This window comes from Rhineura floridana, chromosome 12 (genome assembly GCF_030035675.1).
Source record: "Rhineura floridana isolate rRhiFlo1 chromosome 12, rRhiFlo1.hap2, whole genome shotgun sequence".
Lineage (NCBI taxonomy): Eukaryota > Metazoa > Chordata > Lepidosauria > Squamata > Rhineuridae > Rhineura > Rhineura floridana.
Window position 1 is genome coordinate 25,234,080 of NC_084491.1, and position 21,748 is coordinate 25,255,827.

The following is a 21,748-nucleotide window of genomic DNA, read 5'->3' on the forward strand; positions in this document are numbered from 1 at the left end:
TCTCTTCAACATCCAATGGGCCTTGTGGGATGCACTCTTTGTCACTGGTGACTATGGGATGGAATTGCTTTTCTGCATCTAACAATCCATCTAATTTGGTGTTCCTTATTTTAAAAAATTGGCCCATGAAGCAAGTAGTATGGCATTATGGCTGACTGTTGCTGTAGAATATAAAGAACTGGGTCCTTCATATTAATTGAAGCTTGGCTTTGGCATTAGAGGCTCCAGATGGTAAGATTGTGTAATGCAGCCACTGCAGTTTGAATCTGCCCTATTGAGGAATAGTATACCTGAAACCCAGCAAGTCAGAAGCAATATTGATTAGATACAATGCAACTGGGGTGGAGAATATATCCTTTTGCTGGAAATATGTCCCCCGCCCCATCTCAGTAGTACAGCCTTTACCTACTTAGAGCCTTTCAGATATTTTGGGTTACAGCTCCCATCAGCCCCAGCCAGCATGACTGTGTTGGCTGGGGATAATGGGAACTGTATTCTAAAACATCTGGAAGGTACCAGGTTGGCAAAGGCTGCGGTAGTAGAAGAATGTACCATGTCTCATTGATAAGATGACCAGAACTGGGCCTTTAGTGGCAACATACCTTGAGAAGGTGGGAGTTAGAAGTTATCTATTGCAGGGGTAAGACTGTCTTTAAATAAAGGTGCGTGCACCCACACACGCCCACACAAATCAGACTGGAGTAAAATCAAAGTTCCAGTGAGTTACCTACTTTGAATGCTATTGACTAGTTTCCAGTTCCACAAGACACTTCCATCTGGGATTTGATTTGGTCAGATTGGATAGAGACAGATGACAGCGCCTTCCTACAATTAATCTTCCTAGATTGACCAAAAGGGGAAAAAAAGGGGGGCGACATGGTTGTTGAGTCAGATCAGTAGTTGCTGGGCAGTGTGTGCCTGTTAACAAGGAAGCAAGTTGCACTGTGATCAATGGGACTTGCTCCTTATGAATTATATACACTGCTTCCCATTTGAAAAAATTGCCATGGCGTGTTAATGGTTTTGATAAGAGTGTGTGAGTTGCAGGATCTAGCCTGTTTTTACCTTCCCAAAGTTTCTTCACTATGGAGTTCTTCCTGAAGCGATTAAGAAGAAATGTGCACGATGTGCAAGGCATTACCTTTGCACAAAGATGCATGCTTACATATTGGCAGCCACGGCCTCTCTCATCCATTGCTACAGCTGACACACGCTCCCTGCTTGCATTGTTTGTAACATTGCCAAAGTTTCCTAGGGGATATTTTAACAAGTGACTTCTTTTGTCTCTGCTGATTCCCAGCAGATCTATCTGGAAGTCTGTAGACCAGTCTTGGGAGACAGCAGAAAAAATGTGACATAAAGAATTTCTTATTAACATCAGCAGATGGAGCAAAAAGGTCCACACAAAGGATGGAATGGAGGGGAGCCCTTTCTTGTGCATGCTTGGTGGATAGAATGTTGTCTGTTGCACTGTTGTCAGTTTGCAAGCGGGAAACTGGAAAACCATGAGAGCACAATTATATACTCCTTTTTTATGTTGCAGCCAGAGATATGCTTCCTTAGCTTCCTTAGATCTGATCTTGGACCTGATTTTATAAAATAATAATAATAACAACAATTTATTATGTATATTTACACTTCTGTATTATGTGTATTTGCACTTCATAATCAGAGTGACTAGATAGATTTGGAAGAATGAAAAAGAACCTAGTGTAATCCCCTGCTGCAGGACGGTCCACCCCACAGCCCTCATAGGCGAAGCCACAGATCCCAGCCATGATATGGCCCAAGCAGAAAGCAGAAGTGTGGTAATCAAGGGCCTTTAGAGCCAAATGGTTGCAGATGACTCAAGCAAGCAAAGCTACAAGCTGCAGGAAAAAGCAACCTCAGGAACACTAGGTGGTCTCACCTGATAGGGAATCCTTTAATGATTCCACATATGGTGATCGTTCAGGCCCTAACCGTGAGCAAAACCTAACTAAGTGTTCCGAAGGGAAATGGGGGGGGGCAATTCCCTATCACAAATCACAAGGTCACTAGTTTTTGGAAGTACCTGATGTCCCAGAGCCATCTCCACCTTTTTAGTATCCCTTTTTTTTCTTTTTTAAGTTAACTTTTTAGAACTTTGGTGGATCAAGGGCCAGGCCTTTAGGAGGTGTCCACATATCACTGGCCAATTTTACACCAAGAAGGACGAAGGGCACTGCTGTACTGTGAAGCAAAACTGTGCCAGCAAAACAAAACGGTGCTTGTTCACCCTCCATCTAGTCTGGAATGCTATGTTTTTGTGCATGCACAGGGCATTTCACGTGGCCATAGAAGTATAGTCTCAGACTTAACCACAGAGATCAATCTGCCTTTCTTGACTCAAACTCATTAAAGACAAAACAAAACTAGTTTTCTGTACTTAGTGGGATTGGCCTTGAGGGCAATCCTTGTGTGTAATAAAAGGGACTAAACTCTCTATGTTCCCCTTTGCAATAGCCTTGGGCTCCTGAATCTATTGGGTACTTTCCCATAATTCCTGATAAGTGCCATTGACAAGGACAGTAAGAATTGTGCACTGGTCTAAAACAGAGTCTGAGAGGAGTCCATAAATAGAGGGACAATGCTGGGCCACTAACAGTGCAATCCTATGCATGTCTACTCAGAAAGAATGTAACCATTTTTGGTCCACCGAAATGATGTGATCATTTTCGGCCCACCGAACATGCCTGAAAATATTCTCCAGCTTATCCTGGCTATGGGACAGGGCTATCGCCAGATAATAGCTTGTTTCTTTTTTCCCCCTGACTATCTCACTTTGGGGTGTATGTGCGGGGGTGATTGCAAGTTTCTAATCAGCTTCTGCAAACTGTTTGCTGTTGTTGTTTTTTTCTGTTTCTCCTTCCCTTCCACTTTATTTTAAACCAAACCAAAACTACACACGGCTTAATTAAAAATGGCACCATGTGTTAAATTGGGTCACCGTGACAGCCGGAGAACCTGCTTCTGGCCAGCAAATGCAAAGGAGCGGCAGTGAAGTTGGCAGACTTTGGCTTGGCAATTGAGGTGCAAGGAGACCAGCAGGCCTGGTTCGGTAAGTGCTGGATGGAGTCTCTCCCCTCCCCATTCTCAGCTTGCTTTGCTGACCCAATAATCATGCAAACACACGTGTTGGCAATTTTGCTTTCTCCCCCAGGCTTTGCGGGCACTCCTGGCTATCTCTCTCCTGAAGTTCTACGCAAAGAAGCTTATGGCAAACCTGTGGATATCTGGGCATGTGGTAAGATGGTGCTGTTCTACAAAATAGTACAATCATGGCAATGGAATGGGGACTTCTAAGTTGACCCAATACTGAGCAATACGATCGTCCAGGTGCAGATCAGTTTATACAATCCAGAACAAAGCAAGTAAATAATTGATGCGCTACAGAAGAGGGGTCTGTAGAACAAGTAGCTCTAGATGTAGATTTTCAGATCTGGGACCCACCTTTAGTCCAAACATTTATTTAATTATCTTTCTTAATCATAGGTGCTTTGATTTATATCCCACCTTATTTATGGAACTGTCAAGGTAGCTCACAACAAATAGCATAATAAAACATCACAAGTCTAAAACCAACAAATACTAACCAACAGCATTAGGTAGAGGGGCACTTTAATATTTTGCCTTATATGGTAGTTGCGTTGCAGGTGCAAACCAGTTGTGGGTCCAATGCTCTATAGTTTTTAGTCTTTTCAGACCTATGAGCTTTAACCCAAACATGCATTTGGGGACCCTTTTTTTTTTTTACAATGTATTTGTACGGTGGTAGTGCTGCTGGCTGTGATCCAGTAGTGGGTCCTGGCCTACCAAATGAAGACAAATGCACTAGATGACTCAAGAATCTCAGCTGCTTTAGCTCAAATTTATGGAGTTGCTAAGTTCCTTCACATACTCTTCATCCCCCTCTGATATGGTGGGGAAAATTGGCACCATGCCTCTGTTTCTTTGCATTTCTGATGGGCATGCATGGATGTGTGGTAAAATTCTCCTTACCATGTGGACAAATCGTACCAGTGGCAGGCTTTTCTCCCGGTTGTATGCCCACCACTGCAAGTTACCACTTTGTAAGCAATCATCTTTTCACGCATGGCTATGGGTTGGTGAGCTGCAGCTCAGTCAAGGCTTTCTGAGGTGAGGAGTGAAGCTCTAGAGGAAGGATGAATAAATTCAGGAGAAATGAGAAGAGGGCAGAAAGGAACAGACATCTTAAGAGAAATCTGTATGAGCTGTAGATGCTGCTGAGGAAGAACGAGAAGTTAAGGGATCTCAGCAGGAAGTTGCAGGACATGCACCGACTGGAAACAGAGCAGGATGACCACCCCAAAACATTTGCAGGTGTGAATAGTATTGAAAGTGAGATTGTGTATGACCGCCTGGATGGCATCATGAGCGCAAATCATAATGAATTCACAATAAAAAGGATGTCTGGAGGCACCCATAGTACAACACTGACCAGGTCTTAAACTGGACAATAATTCTTATGTACTTTATCTGTACATCCCCTGAAGTACTAAACCAGTGAACATAGGAAGCTGCTTTACACCAGGTCGGGCTATTTGTCCATCTAGCCCAAAGATGGATAACCTACTGAATATCCCTCCAGGTGCTGATGGACTCCATCTGCCCCAGCCGGCATAGCCAATAGCCAGGGATGCTGATAGGTGTAGTCCCAATGACATCTGGAGGGTCACAGATTCCCCATCCCTGATGTAGCCCATAAGTTCTCTTCTGATTGGAAGAAGCTCTGTTGGGTTTCATATAGGAGGCTTTCCCAGCTATTTGCCAGGTACTGTACCTGGGACCTTCTCCAAGCAAAACACCTGCACTATCCCAAACAACAGTCACTGAAGAACATCAGAGACAATTGCCGGCCCATACCAAATTGAGAGTTATACCATTCACCCTTACCACCCAGGCTTCTCTGCAAGATGGGCACTGGAATGAGAAAAAGCAGGGATGTATATCTTTGTTTTCAAGTAGGGGCAAATATATATTTCCAGCTTTCCTCCCTACTCCCCATGCCTGGGTGGTAAAAGTATGCAACATGGGATAGGCCCACTTGGTTCTAAATTTGCTGCTGTCCCATCATTTCCCCTAGGTGTTATTCTGTACATCTTACTGGTTGGGTATCCTCCTTTCTGGGATGAGGATCAGCACAAGCTGTATCAACAGATTAAGGCCGGAGCCTATGACGTGAGTAGTGGCTTACTACATTTGCTTTCTCACTGGTCTTCATTACATTGTTGACATGATGCCCCTCATAGGATAAAAGCCAAGTCTTGTTTATATGCATTAGTCTGATGGGAACCAAAGGAGGAGAGCTATATGCCAGGATTCACATACACTTTGGTGTCAAGGCTGTTTCCTCTAAAGGAAGCCAGGAACACTAGTATTTCTGTCTGATGTATCTGTGCCGATGTATCTTTATTGTGTAAAAAGTACACATCCTTGCCATTGCTCCAAGTGCACCCAACAAATCAAGTAAGGCAGGTAACTACCTGGGAGAGGGCCTTTTCAGTAGTGGCATCCCAGTTATATAACAGCCTTTCTAGAGATGTTCAACTGGCACTATCCTCGTGGTCTTTTTAGCATCAGGTGAAAACCATTCTGTTCATCCAAGCTTTTTAAACTCATAGTTTTTACATCTGCGTTTTAAACTTGCGGTTGCAGTGAGTTTTGTTTTCTTGTATTTATGTTGCTTTTGATATTACAGTTTATTTTATATTTACTTTTAAAAAAATTATTGAATGCTGCCCAGAGAATTTTATGTTATAGGGCAGCATGCAAATGGCTAGTGATGAAATAAAGTACTGATGAGAGTTTTGGCTCCATGGGTGTGGAGGGAAATGCTCAGGGTCATGTGCTGCCCGTGTTTTTAATTGCCCTGTGCAATTGCTTGAAATCTATTTATTCATTAAATAGGTTTTTAGACTGTTATTTAGGCAAAATGCCTCCCAAGGTCATTTATAACTGCATACAATACTAACCATAAAACCCAACAATAAAATAATTAAATATTTAAAATATCAATTTACTAAGTGCACAGATCAGCTTACCAGACAATAAAAGAAAAATAACCCAGCCTGCTTTGAAAGTGAAATCCACCCACTGCATACAAAACCTCTTAACCTAACACACACACACAATAAGCACAACTTTCCACATTATGTTTTCCCTAAGGTGGTGGAGAGGCCAAACCCATCTTGAGAATGTTACTGCAGACACTGCAGATTGAATTTGACACAATTTTGTCACCTAAGTATGGAAAACAGTCGAGGTGGTCAAAGACTTAGGAGGTTTCATTCCTTCTTAAGCTTGGTCTCACGTGCAATGAAATGAAGCTGGTAGAAAGCTGAAATGGACTGCACTACTTCAGACTGCAGGAGAGGGGAGTCACATTTTTTAAAATATTCCTTTACACAAAACATTCCCTGTAAATACAAACCCAGCAGAGAAAATAGTGTGATGGGGTGGAGACTGAAGTGCTGGTTTTCTGTTTGCCGAGCATTTTTTTTAAAATGTGGGACTATCTAGAAGTGTTACTCCCCTGCTTGTAGAATGAAGCAGTCCATTCTGCACTCTTATTTCATGGCTTGTGTAGACCCAAATGTAGTGCATAAATTTTGAGAACCATGGTAACCCTCCAAGGGTGCTAGCTATCCCATAGGGCTCATTGTTCATGCCTGAAGCAGAATTATTGCCTTTATTTTAGAGAACACAGCTAGGACTCCAAAACTGAAATGGATGGGGGTCATTTTCTTCTTAGGCTATTACAGTGGTTCCCAAACTTTTTTCTCCACGAATTGTTGACAGTCTTGCTGGACCACTTAATGATTTTTCTGCCTGCTGTAGCATTTGTAATGCACTGTGCTAGATGCTGTATGAATTTAATTGTATTTTTACAGGCATGGCATTGACCACCTGAATGAAGCTCGTGGACCACTTGTGGTCCATGGACCGAGGTTTGGGAACCCCTGGGCTATTAAACAGATGCATTTCAATAGCACCCATCTGAGTATTGGTGACCCAGTGTGCTATGTGGCACAGAACAGGGACAGTATATGGCCAAAAGGGTTCACCATTAAGCTGCCATACACACTGTAGGTTAAATGCCACTGTCTACCTTGGGAATCAAAGACTTCAGTCCTTCTTTGGTGGCCACTCTTCTGTGCCTGTGACGACTTATTCCTCCTGATGGAATCAGGTACTATATATGGAGTGTGGGCAGCTCCCCTCGGGGGGATGGGGGAAGCCAAGTTCCAAACCCACATTCTGCTTATCCAAGCACTAGAATGCAGACATATAGCACAGCCATATGGAAAAATGGAAATGGACTGCCTTCAAGTCGATTCCGACTTATGGTGACCCTATGAACAGGGTTTTCATAGTAAGCGGTATTCAGAGGGGGTTTAGCATTCCCTCCCTCTGAGGCTAAGAGGCAGTGACTGGCTCAAGGTCACCCAGTGAGCTTCCTGGGTGTGTGGGGATTCGAACCCTGGTCTCCCAGGTCGTAGTCCAACTAACCACTACACCACACAGTGTACCCTAAATACCAGTAGCTCCCACAGCAGTAAGGAATATCACAGGGGAAAAAATCCAAAAATTCACAGATGCTACAGATTTTTGGGGGGGGGAGATTGTATCCAGCTAAATTCTACTCAGAATAGATCAATTGAAATTAAGTTAGTCATTCCCATTATCTTCAGTGGGCCTACTTTTGAGCAGAACTAGTGTTGGATATAATCCTAGGGAATTATGTACCCTCGATTATATGAACAAGCTTTGTGCTTGCATTCTCTCTTCTCCCTGTCTCTCCTTTCAGACTCCAGTTCTCTTCCTTTCATGGCAAATCATAGTTTGCTGTACTATCTGAACTGTCAAACTATGGTTGGTGCATGTCCTCCAAACCAGGAGCGTAAACCAGGACCAGACTGTGATTTGCAATGCCAGTTTGGAGGCATTACTCAAACCACAAATAGCCAGTTTGGATGTAATTGCAAATGATGGCTTGTGAAACCAGAAGTGACTCATTAAAGTAGAGCAAGGAGGGGCAGAGGGAGTGCACACTGATTAAGCTTCTTCATATAAATGTGAAACAACTTTATATGTAGTTTTTCGTACACTAGCTGGAGGAATATTTTCTTTGTGTGAACATCTTTGAGTGAGCATCTGACTTCTATGACACCTCAAAGCAACATGGCAATATGACAAAGCTTTTCTGAAGCTATGCTGAACAGTGGAGGGATTTGTTAGATAACCAAATTGTACTTTTCATTCTCCATTTCTGAGCAAATATTTTCCCACTATGCTTTTGGGAGCCCTTTGTGTGTGTTGTGTGCAGGCTTTCTGTCCCGCATTAGTTCTGTTTCTGTGGAACTCTCAAGAAGCATAGGGACCTACAGTTGGCCTGTGTTAAATGTTCAAGCCCCCTTTTAGGGAGGAACTGCGCATTACCTCAGCAAATATATATTCCAAAACCCAGATTTGCTAACTGAACGTGAGGGATGAACAGCGTATTTAAGGAAGAATGAGCAAAAAATAGCTTCCTATAGAGCATATCTAGAATTCCACCAGAAAATATTTTGAGAGGCTCATTTGGTTTTTAAGAATATTTTGTATTAAATATAATACTTTTAAGGAGGGAGGTGGAATAGTTTTAATTAATGCAATGATTCTCAAACTTTTGGATGTCCCCCTTTGATTTTTCTCAGGATACAGAGGGGCATCTGTGACGCCCTCCCCTGGTTCTCCCTGTCAGGTTCCCACCTGCTTGTGGCTACTGCCTTTCACTAGGCACCACCAGGGATACCACCAGTCCGGACCGTCCTTTATATGGTTTCTCACTCCGCTCTAGCACAGATCTCACTAGATCCCCCTGCTAGGCAGCACCACCAGTCACGTCCTATAACCAATACTCCCAGAGACTGCCTGAGTCTCTCTCTAGCTGGTTACTTTTGTGACTGCGTGCTTATGCTGTTCCCAACCCACTTGTATCTTTATAGATAACGCATACAACTCTGGGTTGCTCTGGATACTTGAATTGTTATTATTCCTCCCTTCACCGCTGCCACCATTAGGTACTGTTTCTGTTCAGCCTTGGTAATTACCTTGCCCTCCCTTCTGGTATGTATATCCCCCAGCCAAGGATCAGGCCTTTGGTAAACCAAATAAATATTTATTAAATATCAGAAATAACAAGATTAGTTTTAGAATGTTTCACAAGCGTATGGTTTCATCTATTCCTGTTTTGTACTTGACTTATTATTAATCAGAACTCCAACTCCCTCTTTCTCCACACTCCTGACCTCCACCCTCAAACACCTCTTTCTCCACACTCCCAACATCCACCCAGATTCAACTGTTATTCTTCCATTTATACTCTCAGCCATTCAAACACTCAGCCAATCATCCAGCATTCTACTGCTCATGTACTCCCCCCTCCTCTTTCACTCCACTTACCATATGTCTTCTATATAAACAGCACTTACCATATTTACACTATAAGCAGGAACATCACAGCATCTTCTTCTCTTGCTTTTGTTAACTTTTCAAGGCACAATTCAGCCTCCTGTTAATGGTATACTAGTTGGCCAGTGCAGTTTGAGAGTCATTGCATTAATTAAAAAAAAGAAAAAAGCTCATTTTCCTTCCTTTTTTGCCCTGCCCATCAGCACATTGAGAGGTTTAAAAAAGGAGGTAGCAGATACCAGCCTTTTCAGACATGTCAGGGCTGGATACAAATAGAAAGCTGCTGTATACCAGATCAAACTATTTATCCATTTAGACCAGTACCACTTACTCTAACTGGCAATGGCTCTCCCACAGAGGCCTTTCACATCATCTGCTACCTGATTCTTTTAACCAGAGATGATGGGGATTGAGCCTAGGATCTTCTGCCAATACTTGTACTGTACGATTGAGTGACTGTCACTCCCAAGACCTCTGTTTAGGGGTTGTTAATCTAGATTTGCCCATCTCTGCATTGCACTCCACTCTGGGCTGAAAGATGATCACTTGAGCAGCAGAAGCTGGGTTTTCCAATCAGACCCATAAACCCTCAACTTCCATATAGGAAGATGCCACAATTTCCTCGAAAATCTTAGGGGGGGATTTTTGTTACCTTATTGCCATTGCAGCCCCTCCTCTCATCCCTTCCACAGTCCTTTCACTGTGTTTATAGTGCAGGTTTCATTCTGTATATTGCTAGCAAGTGTTGTGTAATGCACCATCCTGGCTCCCTTGCAGACACGGGGCAGGGCAATGGCACAGGAACATGGATGAGGTTCCTGCCTTGGAGTGGCTCATTCTTCACATACATGAAAACCCAGAGAAGTTTGTGAGCATTTGAACTTTCTCCTCCTCCTTACCACCCAGCCTCCTCGCCAGCCTTGCTCCACAGATTTCCCCAGGCTGCAGGTTTTGTGGGCTAGCTATCTGTTCCCTATAGCGTTGTGGGATTTGGCAGTCTCCCCACTTCCTTCTTTCCGTGCCCGCCTCCTCCCCTGCCAATTCCTTTGCTGGCATTTCTTCCTCTCTTCCCTATGTGTTTCACCTCCCCCCCCCCGCACACATTGATCTGGCTACGCTGGTCATGACTGCAGTCCTAGGAATTGGGGTGGGGTTTGTTTTCAGTAGCTCTTGCTGCTTCTATGGAATATGATAGGAGCATGACTCCATCTATTCTATAGATTCTCCTCTGCTAGTTGTGAAATCGTTCAAGCTGTTCTTTGAAACAGATTTCAAATTCTTAGTCTCATGCTTGTAAGGAAAAGTTTGTCAGTGTACTCTGAGTGTCACCAATGCACTAACGCCCCAAGGAAAAAGCCTAGAATTGCCTCCACTGAAATCAATGGCTTTGCTCATTTTAAAGTTTCTACAGTGGCAGATGAACTTTAGCTTTCCTCTCCAGGTAGTGTGATGACAGCTAATAGTACAACTGGTTTCCAAAAAGGGCTAGACAAATTCACACATTTGGGACACTCATCCCATTGTTCAGTGTCTTTTAAACTTAAGCCATGAATGCAGTTGTAGATATACAGGTTTAGATGTATGTCTGTACTGTGCTGCACACTTTTCCACACCACTAGTGTCTGCAAAGTGTCACATTTTGGAACACTGTCAACTGAGATGCATGACAAATTATGGTGCAGGCATAGCTGGCAGCTGGGAGTGAATGACAGGAAATCGAATGAACGCACACGTGGAACACTTACATTGGAATTAGTTATCTGTGTAACTTTTGTAATGAAAAACCTGTGAGCAGCACCAATCATACATCTAGGAACCTGATTACACAGTCATCTGGGGCAACATGATGTGGTTAAACAATAACTTTTCCACATGTATATGCTCACATCATTGCTTCAGCAAGGCATCTAATTATTGCTGTCAGTTATGTCAAAACCAGCGTTGTGAAAGAAGGTGCTCCTTGTCATGCACTAATGTAGTGCTGTGTTCATTGATTTGCTAGAATGGGTCCATTAAGGCTCATACTGCTTGTGGCACAGGCCTGATTTTGTTGCCTTGTTAAACTTCAGCTGCAAAGTAACCCTTTCCCTTCAAGCTGTTTCCTGATCAAAATAATGCCCTTCAGCTGCTTTTTCCCCAGAGAGAGAACAGTTACGTAAATCTGATACCTTTTCCTCCACAGGGAGAAAAGCAGCTGGAAATGATTGACTGAAAAAAGGGCTCAAGAGTTTAAGCACCCCTACTCCTGCACCTCTCCACTTACTGGATTTGGAGTCAATCAAGCTGTCATGAGACACTCCATGTGTCTCCTGCATCATATGTAGTTTAGCCCTTATGAGGAATAGAGGTGGTGCAACCACTATGTCTTTTTAAAAATGTGTGTCCTTAAGACTAAGAATATATATATAGATTGTATTCTGCTTTTCCAAGAAATGCTGAAGTTGGTAAGCAAAATGAAAAGAATAAAGTGGCTAAGAGAGTCATTGGTTATAAGAAAAGAAGATGCTACAACACTTGATGGATTTCACTTGCCTCAGAGCACACAGGGCCTCCATTAGGAGTGCATGTTGCTTATGTATGTGATATGGCAATTATAAGAGCAATCTGGGCAGACCCTGGAACTCTCCGTGATGCATTTGGCTGCTCTAGGGGTTTGAAAGGAAAAGCTAGCCTGTTGGATGGGAGCACTCTCATTATTTAATTCTGATGTGTCCTCCACTGTAATCTTCCTATAACATCTTCTTATCCTCAGTTTCCTTCTCCTGAGTGGGACACAGTCACCCCTGAAGCAAAAAACCTCATAAACCAGATGTTAACCATCAACCCAGCTAAGCGAATCACAGCTCATGAAGCTCTGAAACATCCATGGGTCTGTGTAAGTGTCACTGCTGCTTCTGTCTTGTTGGTACCCATCATTCACCTGCTCTTTTAGAGAGGAAGTCATTAAAAGGCTCCCAAGTCACCATATTCGCTGTCCTTGGAGATCCTAGTATGGTTTTTAAGGCATTGTATGGCAGCAAAAGAATGATCAATCTTGTGTGTGTGATGTTGGGTGCTTTGACAGACACCCTTCATTGTTTATAGCAGGGGTGGGGAACCTGTGGCCCTCTGGATTATGTTGGACTCCCAACTTCCATCAGCCTCAGCAGGATGGCCAATTGTCAAAGATAATAGAGTCAGAGTGCAACAACATTTAGAGAGCAACAGGTTCCCCATCCCTGATCTGTAAGATACTTTCATGGGTGGACCTGTTTTGGGCAAAGGTTTTGCATCAACATCATCTGTAAAACTGCATGTCAGGTTTGATATTGGACTCCTAACTTTTGAATATTCTTTGGCATGTTGTCCAAAAGAGCTACAAATGACAGAAACACAGGATCCAGATCCTGGATAGATAGAATAGACCAGCTTTCAGACAGGATTGCCATTGTGCAACAGTTCCAGTCCGTATCACAGTTATGTTCTGTGGTACTGAACAGGCTGATGCTAATTCCATGCAGAGTAACACATATAAGAGCAACAGGGGTGTCCAGTGCACATCTCCAGATTCCCTTCCCCAACTTTATGCTACTCTCTCCTTTCCTACCAGACTTTGTTTACATTAACCCATCTTTTTCTTTTATTTTACAGCAACGTTCAACAGTGGCCTCCATGATGCATAGACAGGAGACTGTAGAGTGTCTGAAAAAGTTCAATGCCAGAAGGAAGCTCAAGGTAAGAGTAGGATTGCACTATAGACTGTAGGAAAACAGGAGTCTGGAAACATTTAAGGGTGTCCATTGCTGAATCCCTTGTGTAAGATGTTTTTTTTTTTTTTTTCAATAATTTTTATTCAGATTTTCATAAAACATACAAGACAAAATCATAAAACATTCAAAGACAAAAAACAAAATCAAAAATAGTTAAACAAAAAGAAAAAAAAGAAAAGAAGAAAAAAAAAAAAATAAAGAGTAAAATATTGACTTCCCATTTGTCAAAGATCAAATCAGTTATAAGTCTATAATATATAGCAATCCTGTCTCTTAAGTCATATTATAAAATCACTTTCCTCCAGTAGTTATCTTACTTAATCATCAAATCTCATAAACATTACTTTATTCTTTCCACAAAAAGTCAAAGAGAGGTTTCAATTCTTTAAGAAATATATCTATCAATTTTTTTTTCCAGATAAGCATATCGATTAATCCATCTCATTACTAATTATGATAATCTTATTGTCATAACCATAGTCAAAATAAACATTTCAATTAATCCATCACATCAGAATCTGTTAGGTTCAGTAATTTCAGTAGCCATTGTTCTATTATCTCTATTAGTTCCATTTTCCATCTTCCATCTTCAGTAGTCTTGTTAAGTCCAGTAATTTCAATATCCAATCTTCCATTATCAGTATTCCATAATAATCTTGCTGTCAAAGCCATAGTCATATAATAAGAGTCTGATGGGAATTACCTCTATCCCAAATATTTTCTTGCCATCCATTCTGAATAAGTTGCTGAAATACTGCTGTAAAATCATATCTCTGTTCTTTTTTTCAAAATACACTGGGTCATCTCTTAAAAGTTTTTCCATTGTCACATGGCTGCAGTTAATTCCATAGATTTTCTCTATATTGGGCTCCATCACATCATTCCAGTCCAGAAGATAATCCATGCCATTGATAACTTTATCTCTAGAATCTTCATTAATTTCTTCAGAGATAACATTGAGTTCCAAACAATAGATTTTATTTCTAAAGTCCATAGACTCCAATTCTTGTTCCTGTTCCACGTTTGTTCCAATCTCCGGGATCTCCTCTCTCACAGGGACCCCTATTCCAGTCTCCAGGGTCTCCTCTCTCACAGGGACCCCTATTCCAATCTCCGGGGTCTCCTCTCTCACAGGGACCCCTTCCAGGGTCACCTCTCTCACAGGGACCCTTATATCTTTAATCTCCTGCTTCATTTTACTCAATTCAATTTTCGTTATCTCAATCTCATTCATTATTCTCTGAAACATAGTTATTTCCAGATTCTCAGCCACTTTCTTAATTGCCATTTTAAAAGAAAAATATAGGAAAACCACTTCTTATTTCAGCAACAATTGGGTTAATACTCCAAACTTGGTGACATCACAGTATAAACAGAGCAGACAGCCTTATCTCTCCAATAGTTAAGTAAACAAAATGCAGTTCCCAGGATCGAAGCAATTAATGGCAATCGTCAAGAAACAGATTCGTCAAAATAAAATAGACCAAAAAGAGAGTAGTCTCAAAACAGTATAATATTTTTCAAAATAAAAATCTGGAATAGAAATCCCTCTTCTGTGTGTATCTTTAGAATGCAAATCCAGGACAGCTTTTTGCAACAAAAACAGAGATAAGCTATTAATTAGTGCGTAGCAGAGAGAAGTTACGGCTCCCCAGTGAGATGTCAAAAACCGATCAATCTGGCAAATCTCTTTTAAACAGCAACAATTTAAGTCAAGTAAAAGAAAAATATAGAAAGAAGGGTGCTTGCCTGTTAGTGCGTTCTCTCTTAGAAGATAAGATGAACGTTCGCTTTAACAGATAGAGCTTGCTGTTGAAAATCCGTCCCACCTTCGTCGGCTGGACCTCGTCCCATAAATTAATGAGATCTGGTCGTCCCAACAAAAATAGGCTTTGAGGTTAATCTCTTCGTTTCTCCCTACCCGGGAGAAGTTTAATCAGTCAAAAAAAAAAGAAAAAACTGACTGATATATCTGAATAAGCTTCTTTTGAGGCAGGAGCCCGTCTCAAAAGCAGGCACAGGCTAAGTCACCCTTCCCGGAAGTCCCTTGTGTAAGATGTTTTAAGGAAAGGGCTGTAGCTCAGTGGTAGAGCATCTACTTTGCATGCAGAAGGTCCCAAGTTCAGTCCCCAACATCTCCAGGTACGGCTGGGAGAAAATCCTGTCTTAAATCCTGGGAAGCCCAGCAAGTCAGTGCCATCAATACTGAGCTAGATGGACCAATGGACTGGCTGAGTTTCCTGTGTTTCCTATGGTATGTAATTCGAGTGATTTTGTTCTTGTGGTTCCGCCTCTCTACCTACAGTTCTGCTTTCTTCCATACCATATAATTCATCTTCTGCTTGCTGATTGACTCTTCTGTTTATAATAATTTCTATCATCAAGTCAGTCCTTGAAGTTTCTGATCTACTCCTTGAAGCTTCTGATCTACTCTCCTTCCTCATTCACTGCCAATGATCTTAGGATCTTTCTCAAAACAGATAGAATCCAGGATGAATAAGAACATAAGAAGAGCCTGCTGGATTAGGCCAATGGCCTATCAAGTCCAGCATGCTGTTCTCAAAGCGGCCAACCTGTTGCCCAAGGGAAACCTGCAAGCAGGACCTGAGTGCAACGAGACTCTCACCTCCTGCAGTTTCCACCAACTGGTATTCCGAAGCATGCTGCCTCCAACTATGGAGGCAGAGCATAGTCAACATGTCTAGTAGCCATGGGTAGAATTCCACTTGACGCCAAATTTTACAGTTGGGCAAGGACACTCACCTGTCAGACACCTGATGACATTATGATGTCAGGTCAAGCGACAACTTGAAAGGGGCTAGCCTTTTAACAGAAACTGTTTACAAACAGACTTCAAAGTGATAGCAGCCACACCTTTGTCTGCTTCACACCAGATGTCACATACGATATCAGGGGTGGGGCAGTTGGGTGTGGTTTGGGGAAAATGGGCTCACGGGCCAAATTAAGATCCCTGCTGGGCCTAATCAGAGTCGGAATTTTCCCATCGTTGCTTTAAAGGAAGCTGCCAAAGCTTTCTGCAGCTGCTATAGGGGGTGGCTGTGTGTATCTTTAAGGAATTGCCTAGGTTTTTGTGTACATGGGTTATTGCATAAATGTATTTTTATTATACTGTATTTTTACTTATGCGTATGCTGTTAAATATGTTGTAAGTTGCTTGGAGATCATTTTGTGTAACAAGTGACTAAGAAGCTGAATAAATAAAATAAAGAATATAAATAATTGAAGGCCAGCTTTGAAAAATTACAAAATTCCTATCTGGCACTTCTGTGTTGGAAATAACATACGTGATGATTGCACAAGTATATTTTTGCTTTGTACGTTTGAGTTGTGGGAACCAACCGCTACTTCCCAAAATATGTATATGTAGTGAACCCATGTGAGCAGTTGTCACACATGGTGATCTATAGAAAAATGGCAGTGTATGAAGCAGCCTTCAGGGTCTGCATTTGGCTCCTTGTTGCTTTTCACATAATTTTTAAAAATATACTTTATTGATGTTTTCAAATTCAAATAGTAGTAAATAACACAACAACAACAAAAACCCTGGTCCCCAACCCCCTTTACTCACCCAGTGGGATGGTTATGAAAAATAAGTATTTTTAAACAATAACACCAACCTAAAGCTGTTCATACATTAGTGGAGGAGTCCTGGTCTGCTTATTCTCAGATGTATAGGTAATGAATGGGTACCATATTTCCAAAAAATTGTCTTTGCTATGATGGTCATTCAAAGCTCTTACTTGTTTGGTTAACTTTTCCATCAAAGCTTTGGTCCACACTTTTTGCCTTCAACTATGTACAGTCATATTGTCTAATTCGCGTTTCACTTAAAATTAAAGCTCCTTGCCACTCTTTTTGCCAGTAAGATATAGGTGAGGCATTCGTGCCCCCCTCCTCTTTCTTTTTTGTGACATGACATGAAAGTTATGATCTAATGGGAGGGATGGTGGAGGAGATAAGAACAGTAATTCTGAGATCTGTTTCTTCTGTAAAAATAACCTATTTCTCATAATTATGTGCAAATGACTTAGCAACATATCTTCTACAAACTATTTAACCTATTTCCTATTGTACTGTGTTAGGGAAAAAATAAAAGTAATATAATATGACAGCAGATGGTTTAAGGCACAGACATTTATCTTCAGTATGTCTAGGCCTCATACTAACTGAACTGACTGATTTCACACAGATGCCAGGATCCAACTCAGTAGAACCACTAGAACAAAGATTTCCCCTTGGGCAGTGGAACTTCTCCTCCCTCTCCCCTCCCTGCATACTCCCCACCCTCCCCAAATCTATCCCAGAAGGGTGGGGGAAATCCAGAACAGATTTAGAGGGCACAGGGAGACAAGAGGGAGGCAAAGTTCCTTTGTGCAATCCAAGTTCTTGCACTATTGGATATACTTAATTTGACACTGCTCAGTATCTCTAAACCTCCAAGGATGGAACAAGTTAGGAACATGCAAAAAGAGATGGAATCACTCCACTGTTGCCCTGTCGCACCTTTCTTTTAAAAAATTAAATAAATACAAATTAATGATTAATGTTAATGAAAAAAACTGCTTTTGTGATTCCATTAAATCAATGGTTCTCATTAGCATTTACTGACAACTTTTGTGGCCAGTTTCTTCAATCCCAAACACCCTGAGAAGACAGCACTCAGCAACAAGCTTTGTAGTATCTTAAACCAATATCGTCTGTCATCTCTGGTATTGGCCATTGCCAGGATAGAATCTTTAGCTGGACAAGGGGAGCCAGGGTAGTATAGTGGTTAGGGTGTTGGTCTTGGACCAGCAGGACCTGGGTTTGTTTGAATACCTGTTTCCTGTTAAATTCACTGGGTGACCTAAACCTGCTTAAGAGGGCTGTTGTGTGGATAAAATGAGGTAACTGCTAGAGCATGTGCTTTGCATGCAGAAGTCCCAGGTTCAATCCCTGGCATCTCTAGATAGGGCTGGGAGAGGCTCCTGCCTGAAACCCTGGAGAGCCACGGCTAGTCATTGTACACAATACTTAGGTAGGTGGACCATTGGTCTAACTCGGTATGAGTCATATTCCTATGAAATGAAAAAAGGTCCTCCGGGTGCCTACTCCAAAGGAAGCTCGGAGGGTGGCAACAAGGGAGAGGGCCTTCTCAGTGGTGGCCCCCAAACTATGGAATGACTATTTTGATGAGGTGCGCCTGGCGCCAACACTGTTATCTTTTCGGCGCCAGGTCAAGACTTTCCTCTTCTCCCAGGCATTTTAGCATGTGTATTAAATTGTTTTTATATTGTTTTAAATTTAAAATTGTGTTTTAAATTGTTTTTAAAATATGTGTTTTAAATTGTATATTTGTTTTAATGTTTTTGATTGCTCTAAACCGCCCGGAGAGCTTCGGCTATGGGGCGGTATACAAGTGCAATGAATAAATAAATAAATAAACTACCAATCCACCCAAATTGACCTCGCTGCTACAGGCTGAAAGAGTAGAATGTACAGAATTCTCTGTAGAATGTAGAATGTTTTCTGTGCTAAGCCCCACAGCTTAGCTGAAGAGTACATAAGAAGACTCAATACCTATCTAGTTCAGCATCCACAATGGCCAACCAGATGCAATAGCACTCTTTCTGTGTTGTTCTCCAGTGACATGTTCAGAGGCATAAATCCTCCATAAATTTGTCTCATCCCCCTTTAAAGCCCTCCAAGTTGGCAGCCACCACCACTGGTTATGGTAGCAAATTATCATATGATAGGGAAGCAGTGGTCATATTTTCAGATACAGGGAAAATTTTTAAATGCAATAGAATGTACCCTAACATGAGAGTTGAGGTTCAGATGCTTCTTAGAGATCCGAAAGTCCTTGAGTAGAGCCTTTTACAGTAGAGAGGATTAATCCTAGCCAGACACATCTAATAGATTGAACAACACAGACATATCACTTGCCACTTTAGAAGTGGGGATGTAGGTCTTAGAAAATGGCTTTTGCTCACCCAGTATTGCTCATCCTAGGTGTATGCAGATATACTTTATTTACCTGAGGATCATAGAAGAAATTCCTGATAGGGATGGCACCTCCTGCTGGAAGGAATAGGCAGGGACCACTAAAGCCTTTAGCCTCACCTCCAGAGGGAGGAGTCATCCCTCTCACCAGACCAACCCAGGCAGATGTAAAAATCTGTTTTAAACACCTGTAAAGCAAAATGAAAGATTAAGGTTACTCTTTAGAGAAAATGGGCAGAGGGAAAAAGATGAGAGGGAGGGGGAAGGGAGGAAGGAGGGAATTTACAATGTATATATGTGTTTGTTTTCTTAATATGAAAAGTTGAAAATAAATATTTTTTTTTAAATCTGTTTTTTAAAAATCCCCTCTAAATTTTTGTTTTTTAAAATAATATCTCTTTTTATTTTCTTTTTTAGGGTGCAATTCTTACCACTATGTTGGCAACAAGAAACTTTTCAGGTGAGATTTGCTTTGGTTAATGAAGAGAAAAGAAAAGAAAGATATTTGCACCTCAGCACCTTCTAACTGAGGCAGTCTTCAAGATGGGGCAACATCTGACAACAACTGACCAAGCGGCTCCACTAATACAGATTTTGTTAATTAACCTCAGTTTTGGAGCAGTGACATGCATTTTCTTTCTTTTCTTATCCTGGTGCTGTCTGGCATGGCAGCATTGTGATGCAGGAAGTTATATATTGGAAGCAGGAATAGAACACAAACTAATTCATTTTAACTGACAGGATGTCAAGTCCATCTCTGCACATGGAACCAATAAGAGAGAAAGCGAGTGTGCCCTGGAATGCCCTCATACTTGCTTTCTTCCCAGAACTCTGGCTAGCTTCCTGTTGACCTTATCTCCCCCCCACCCTTACTCTCTCCTGCAGAAGCTTTAACAACACAATCAGTGAAAGCAGTTTTAGTGCTGTACCCTCAGGATCCCTGCGTACTTCCAGACAACCTATTCATTAAACATTCCTCCTGATCTGTTTGCAGGGAGATGAGATGATGTTGGCTATGTAACGAGTACTTATTCTGATTTGTTTGCTCGGAGGTTAGATGATGTGGTGACAAAGCAAGTGTTACTCCACATTTGCTTGGGTATTTTCCTGTCACTTTCTTTCCCACAAAAAAACACAGTTTGGGGGTGGGGGAAGCAGGTTTGTTGTGCAAGACCTCCCAATCAACTATAATTGCTACACCCAGCCCCCAATTCTCACAGATATGCAGGCTTATCAGCTATTCTCTCTCTCTCCCTTTCTCTCTCCCTCTCCCCCCCCCAATATGTTCTGTTCAGGGCTATAACATTTAGGGAGAAGGCCACTCCTCTTATCTTCGAGACTACATGTAACTATTTCTCAGGAGCACCTGTATCTTCATTTATTAAGAAATACAGAAAGTAATTGCAGCAAATGCTCTCAAAATGCACAGCCTGATTGCAATTTACTATATCTTGAATATGTATAAAAGAGTTGGCTTTTGGACCTTGCTATGAATTTTGCCCCTGTCCCACGCCATCAAAATCTCCCCTGAGGTCTGAAATAGCACTCCTGCTTCTTCAATAATTTCTCAATTTCATCTTACCTTTGGAAAAACCCTAGTAATATAACAGTCGATTGGACACCTCAAAGGCAGACGTGTTGGGATTGTGGCATATTCACTCTTCTGGTTGGGTTTGCCTTGAAATGCAATGGTACAGTGTGTCTCTTCCCACTCCCCCCATCCTGCAATGGTATTTCCTGTTTTGGTTCACGATCAGCATGTCAATCTGAAAGACGTTTAACCTTCCAAAAGAGCAAAGTGCTGGTCCCAGGGGAGAAGAGCTGTTGTCCCTGGTTAGAGAAGTGAACATCAATATCCGCATTTTGAAAGAGAACAGAGGGTGTATGATGGCTGAGTAGATTCCTCAAGCAAGAATCCACCCACTCACACTGTTTCTCCCTCCTCACTTTCCTGCAGGGCTTCCTTACCATCACTGTTCATGGGCCTAATCAAGGCCCCATGGATTCACAGCAAAGAACGACGACAGAATCCATATTCCGCAACTAGGAAACCCAAATTCTGCAAGCATGAAAGAAACACACACCTCCTAATGCTAATATATATATGTATATATATAATGTTAACAATGGTAATGGAAGTGTGATTTGTCTGATTCAGGGCACAGAAGTTAAACCTCCTTTTTGTGGAATTTGACATTTCTGGGCAGAAATTGGGTGTTGATGGACAAAGTGACTGGGAAGCAGTGGCATTTTGAAGATGTTGAGGATGAGAAGGGGAAGATGGCCAAAGGGTATTGAAAGAAAGTGTGATATTTGGCAAAAATAATTCTCAAACTTTTTGTTCTACTTCCAGCCTGCTGCTAGCTAGAGGGATTGACTCAATCTCCTGGAATGTTAGCTAGGGAAGCCAGCCTGATCCTCCCAGCTGGAAAGCAGGTGACAGACACAGCACACCTGTCTTCTGCCATCAACTTTTCCCCTGGAATAATTTTGTGACAATG

General features: G+C 41.8%; 1 protein-coding gene across 19 annotated transcripts in view; it reads left to right on the forward strand.

Annotated features, from left to right (window-relative positions):
* CAMK2B (calcium/calmodulin dependent protein kinase II beta) overlaps positions 1–21,748 on the forward strand; it is a 273,787-nt gene that overhangs the window by 181,531 nt on the left and 70,508 nt on the right. For all 19 annotated transcript variants that reach the window (XM_061593504.1, XM_061593513.1, XM_061593514.1 and 16 more), the window contains 6 exons: positions 2,977–3,079; positions 3,182–3,265; positions 5,126–5,220; positions 12,248–12,370; positions 13,126–13,209; positions 19,665–19,707. In XM_061593504.1, the coding sequence (XP_061449488.1) occupies positions 2,977–3,079; positions 3,182–3,265; positions 5,126–5,220; positions 12,248–12,370; positions 13,126–13,209; positions 19,665–19,707 (532 nt within the window). The remainder of the gene's footprint in view (positions 1–2,976; positions 3,080–3,181; positions 3,266–5,125; positions 5,221–12,247; positions 12,371–13,125; positions 13,210–19,664; positions 19,708–21,748) is intronic.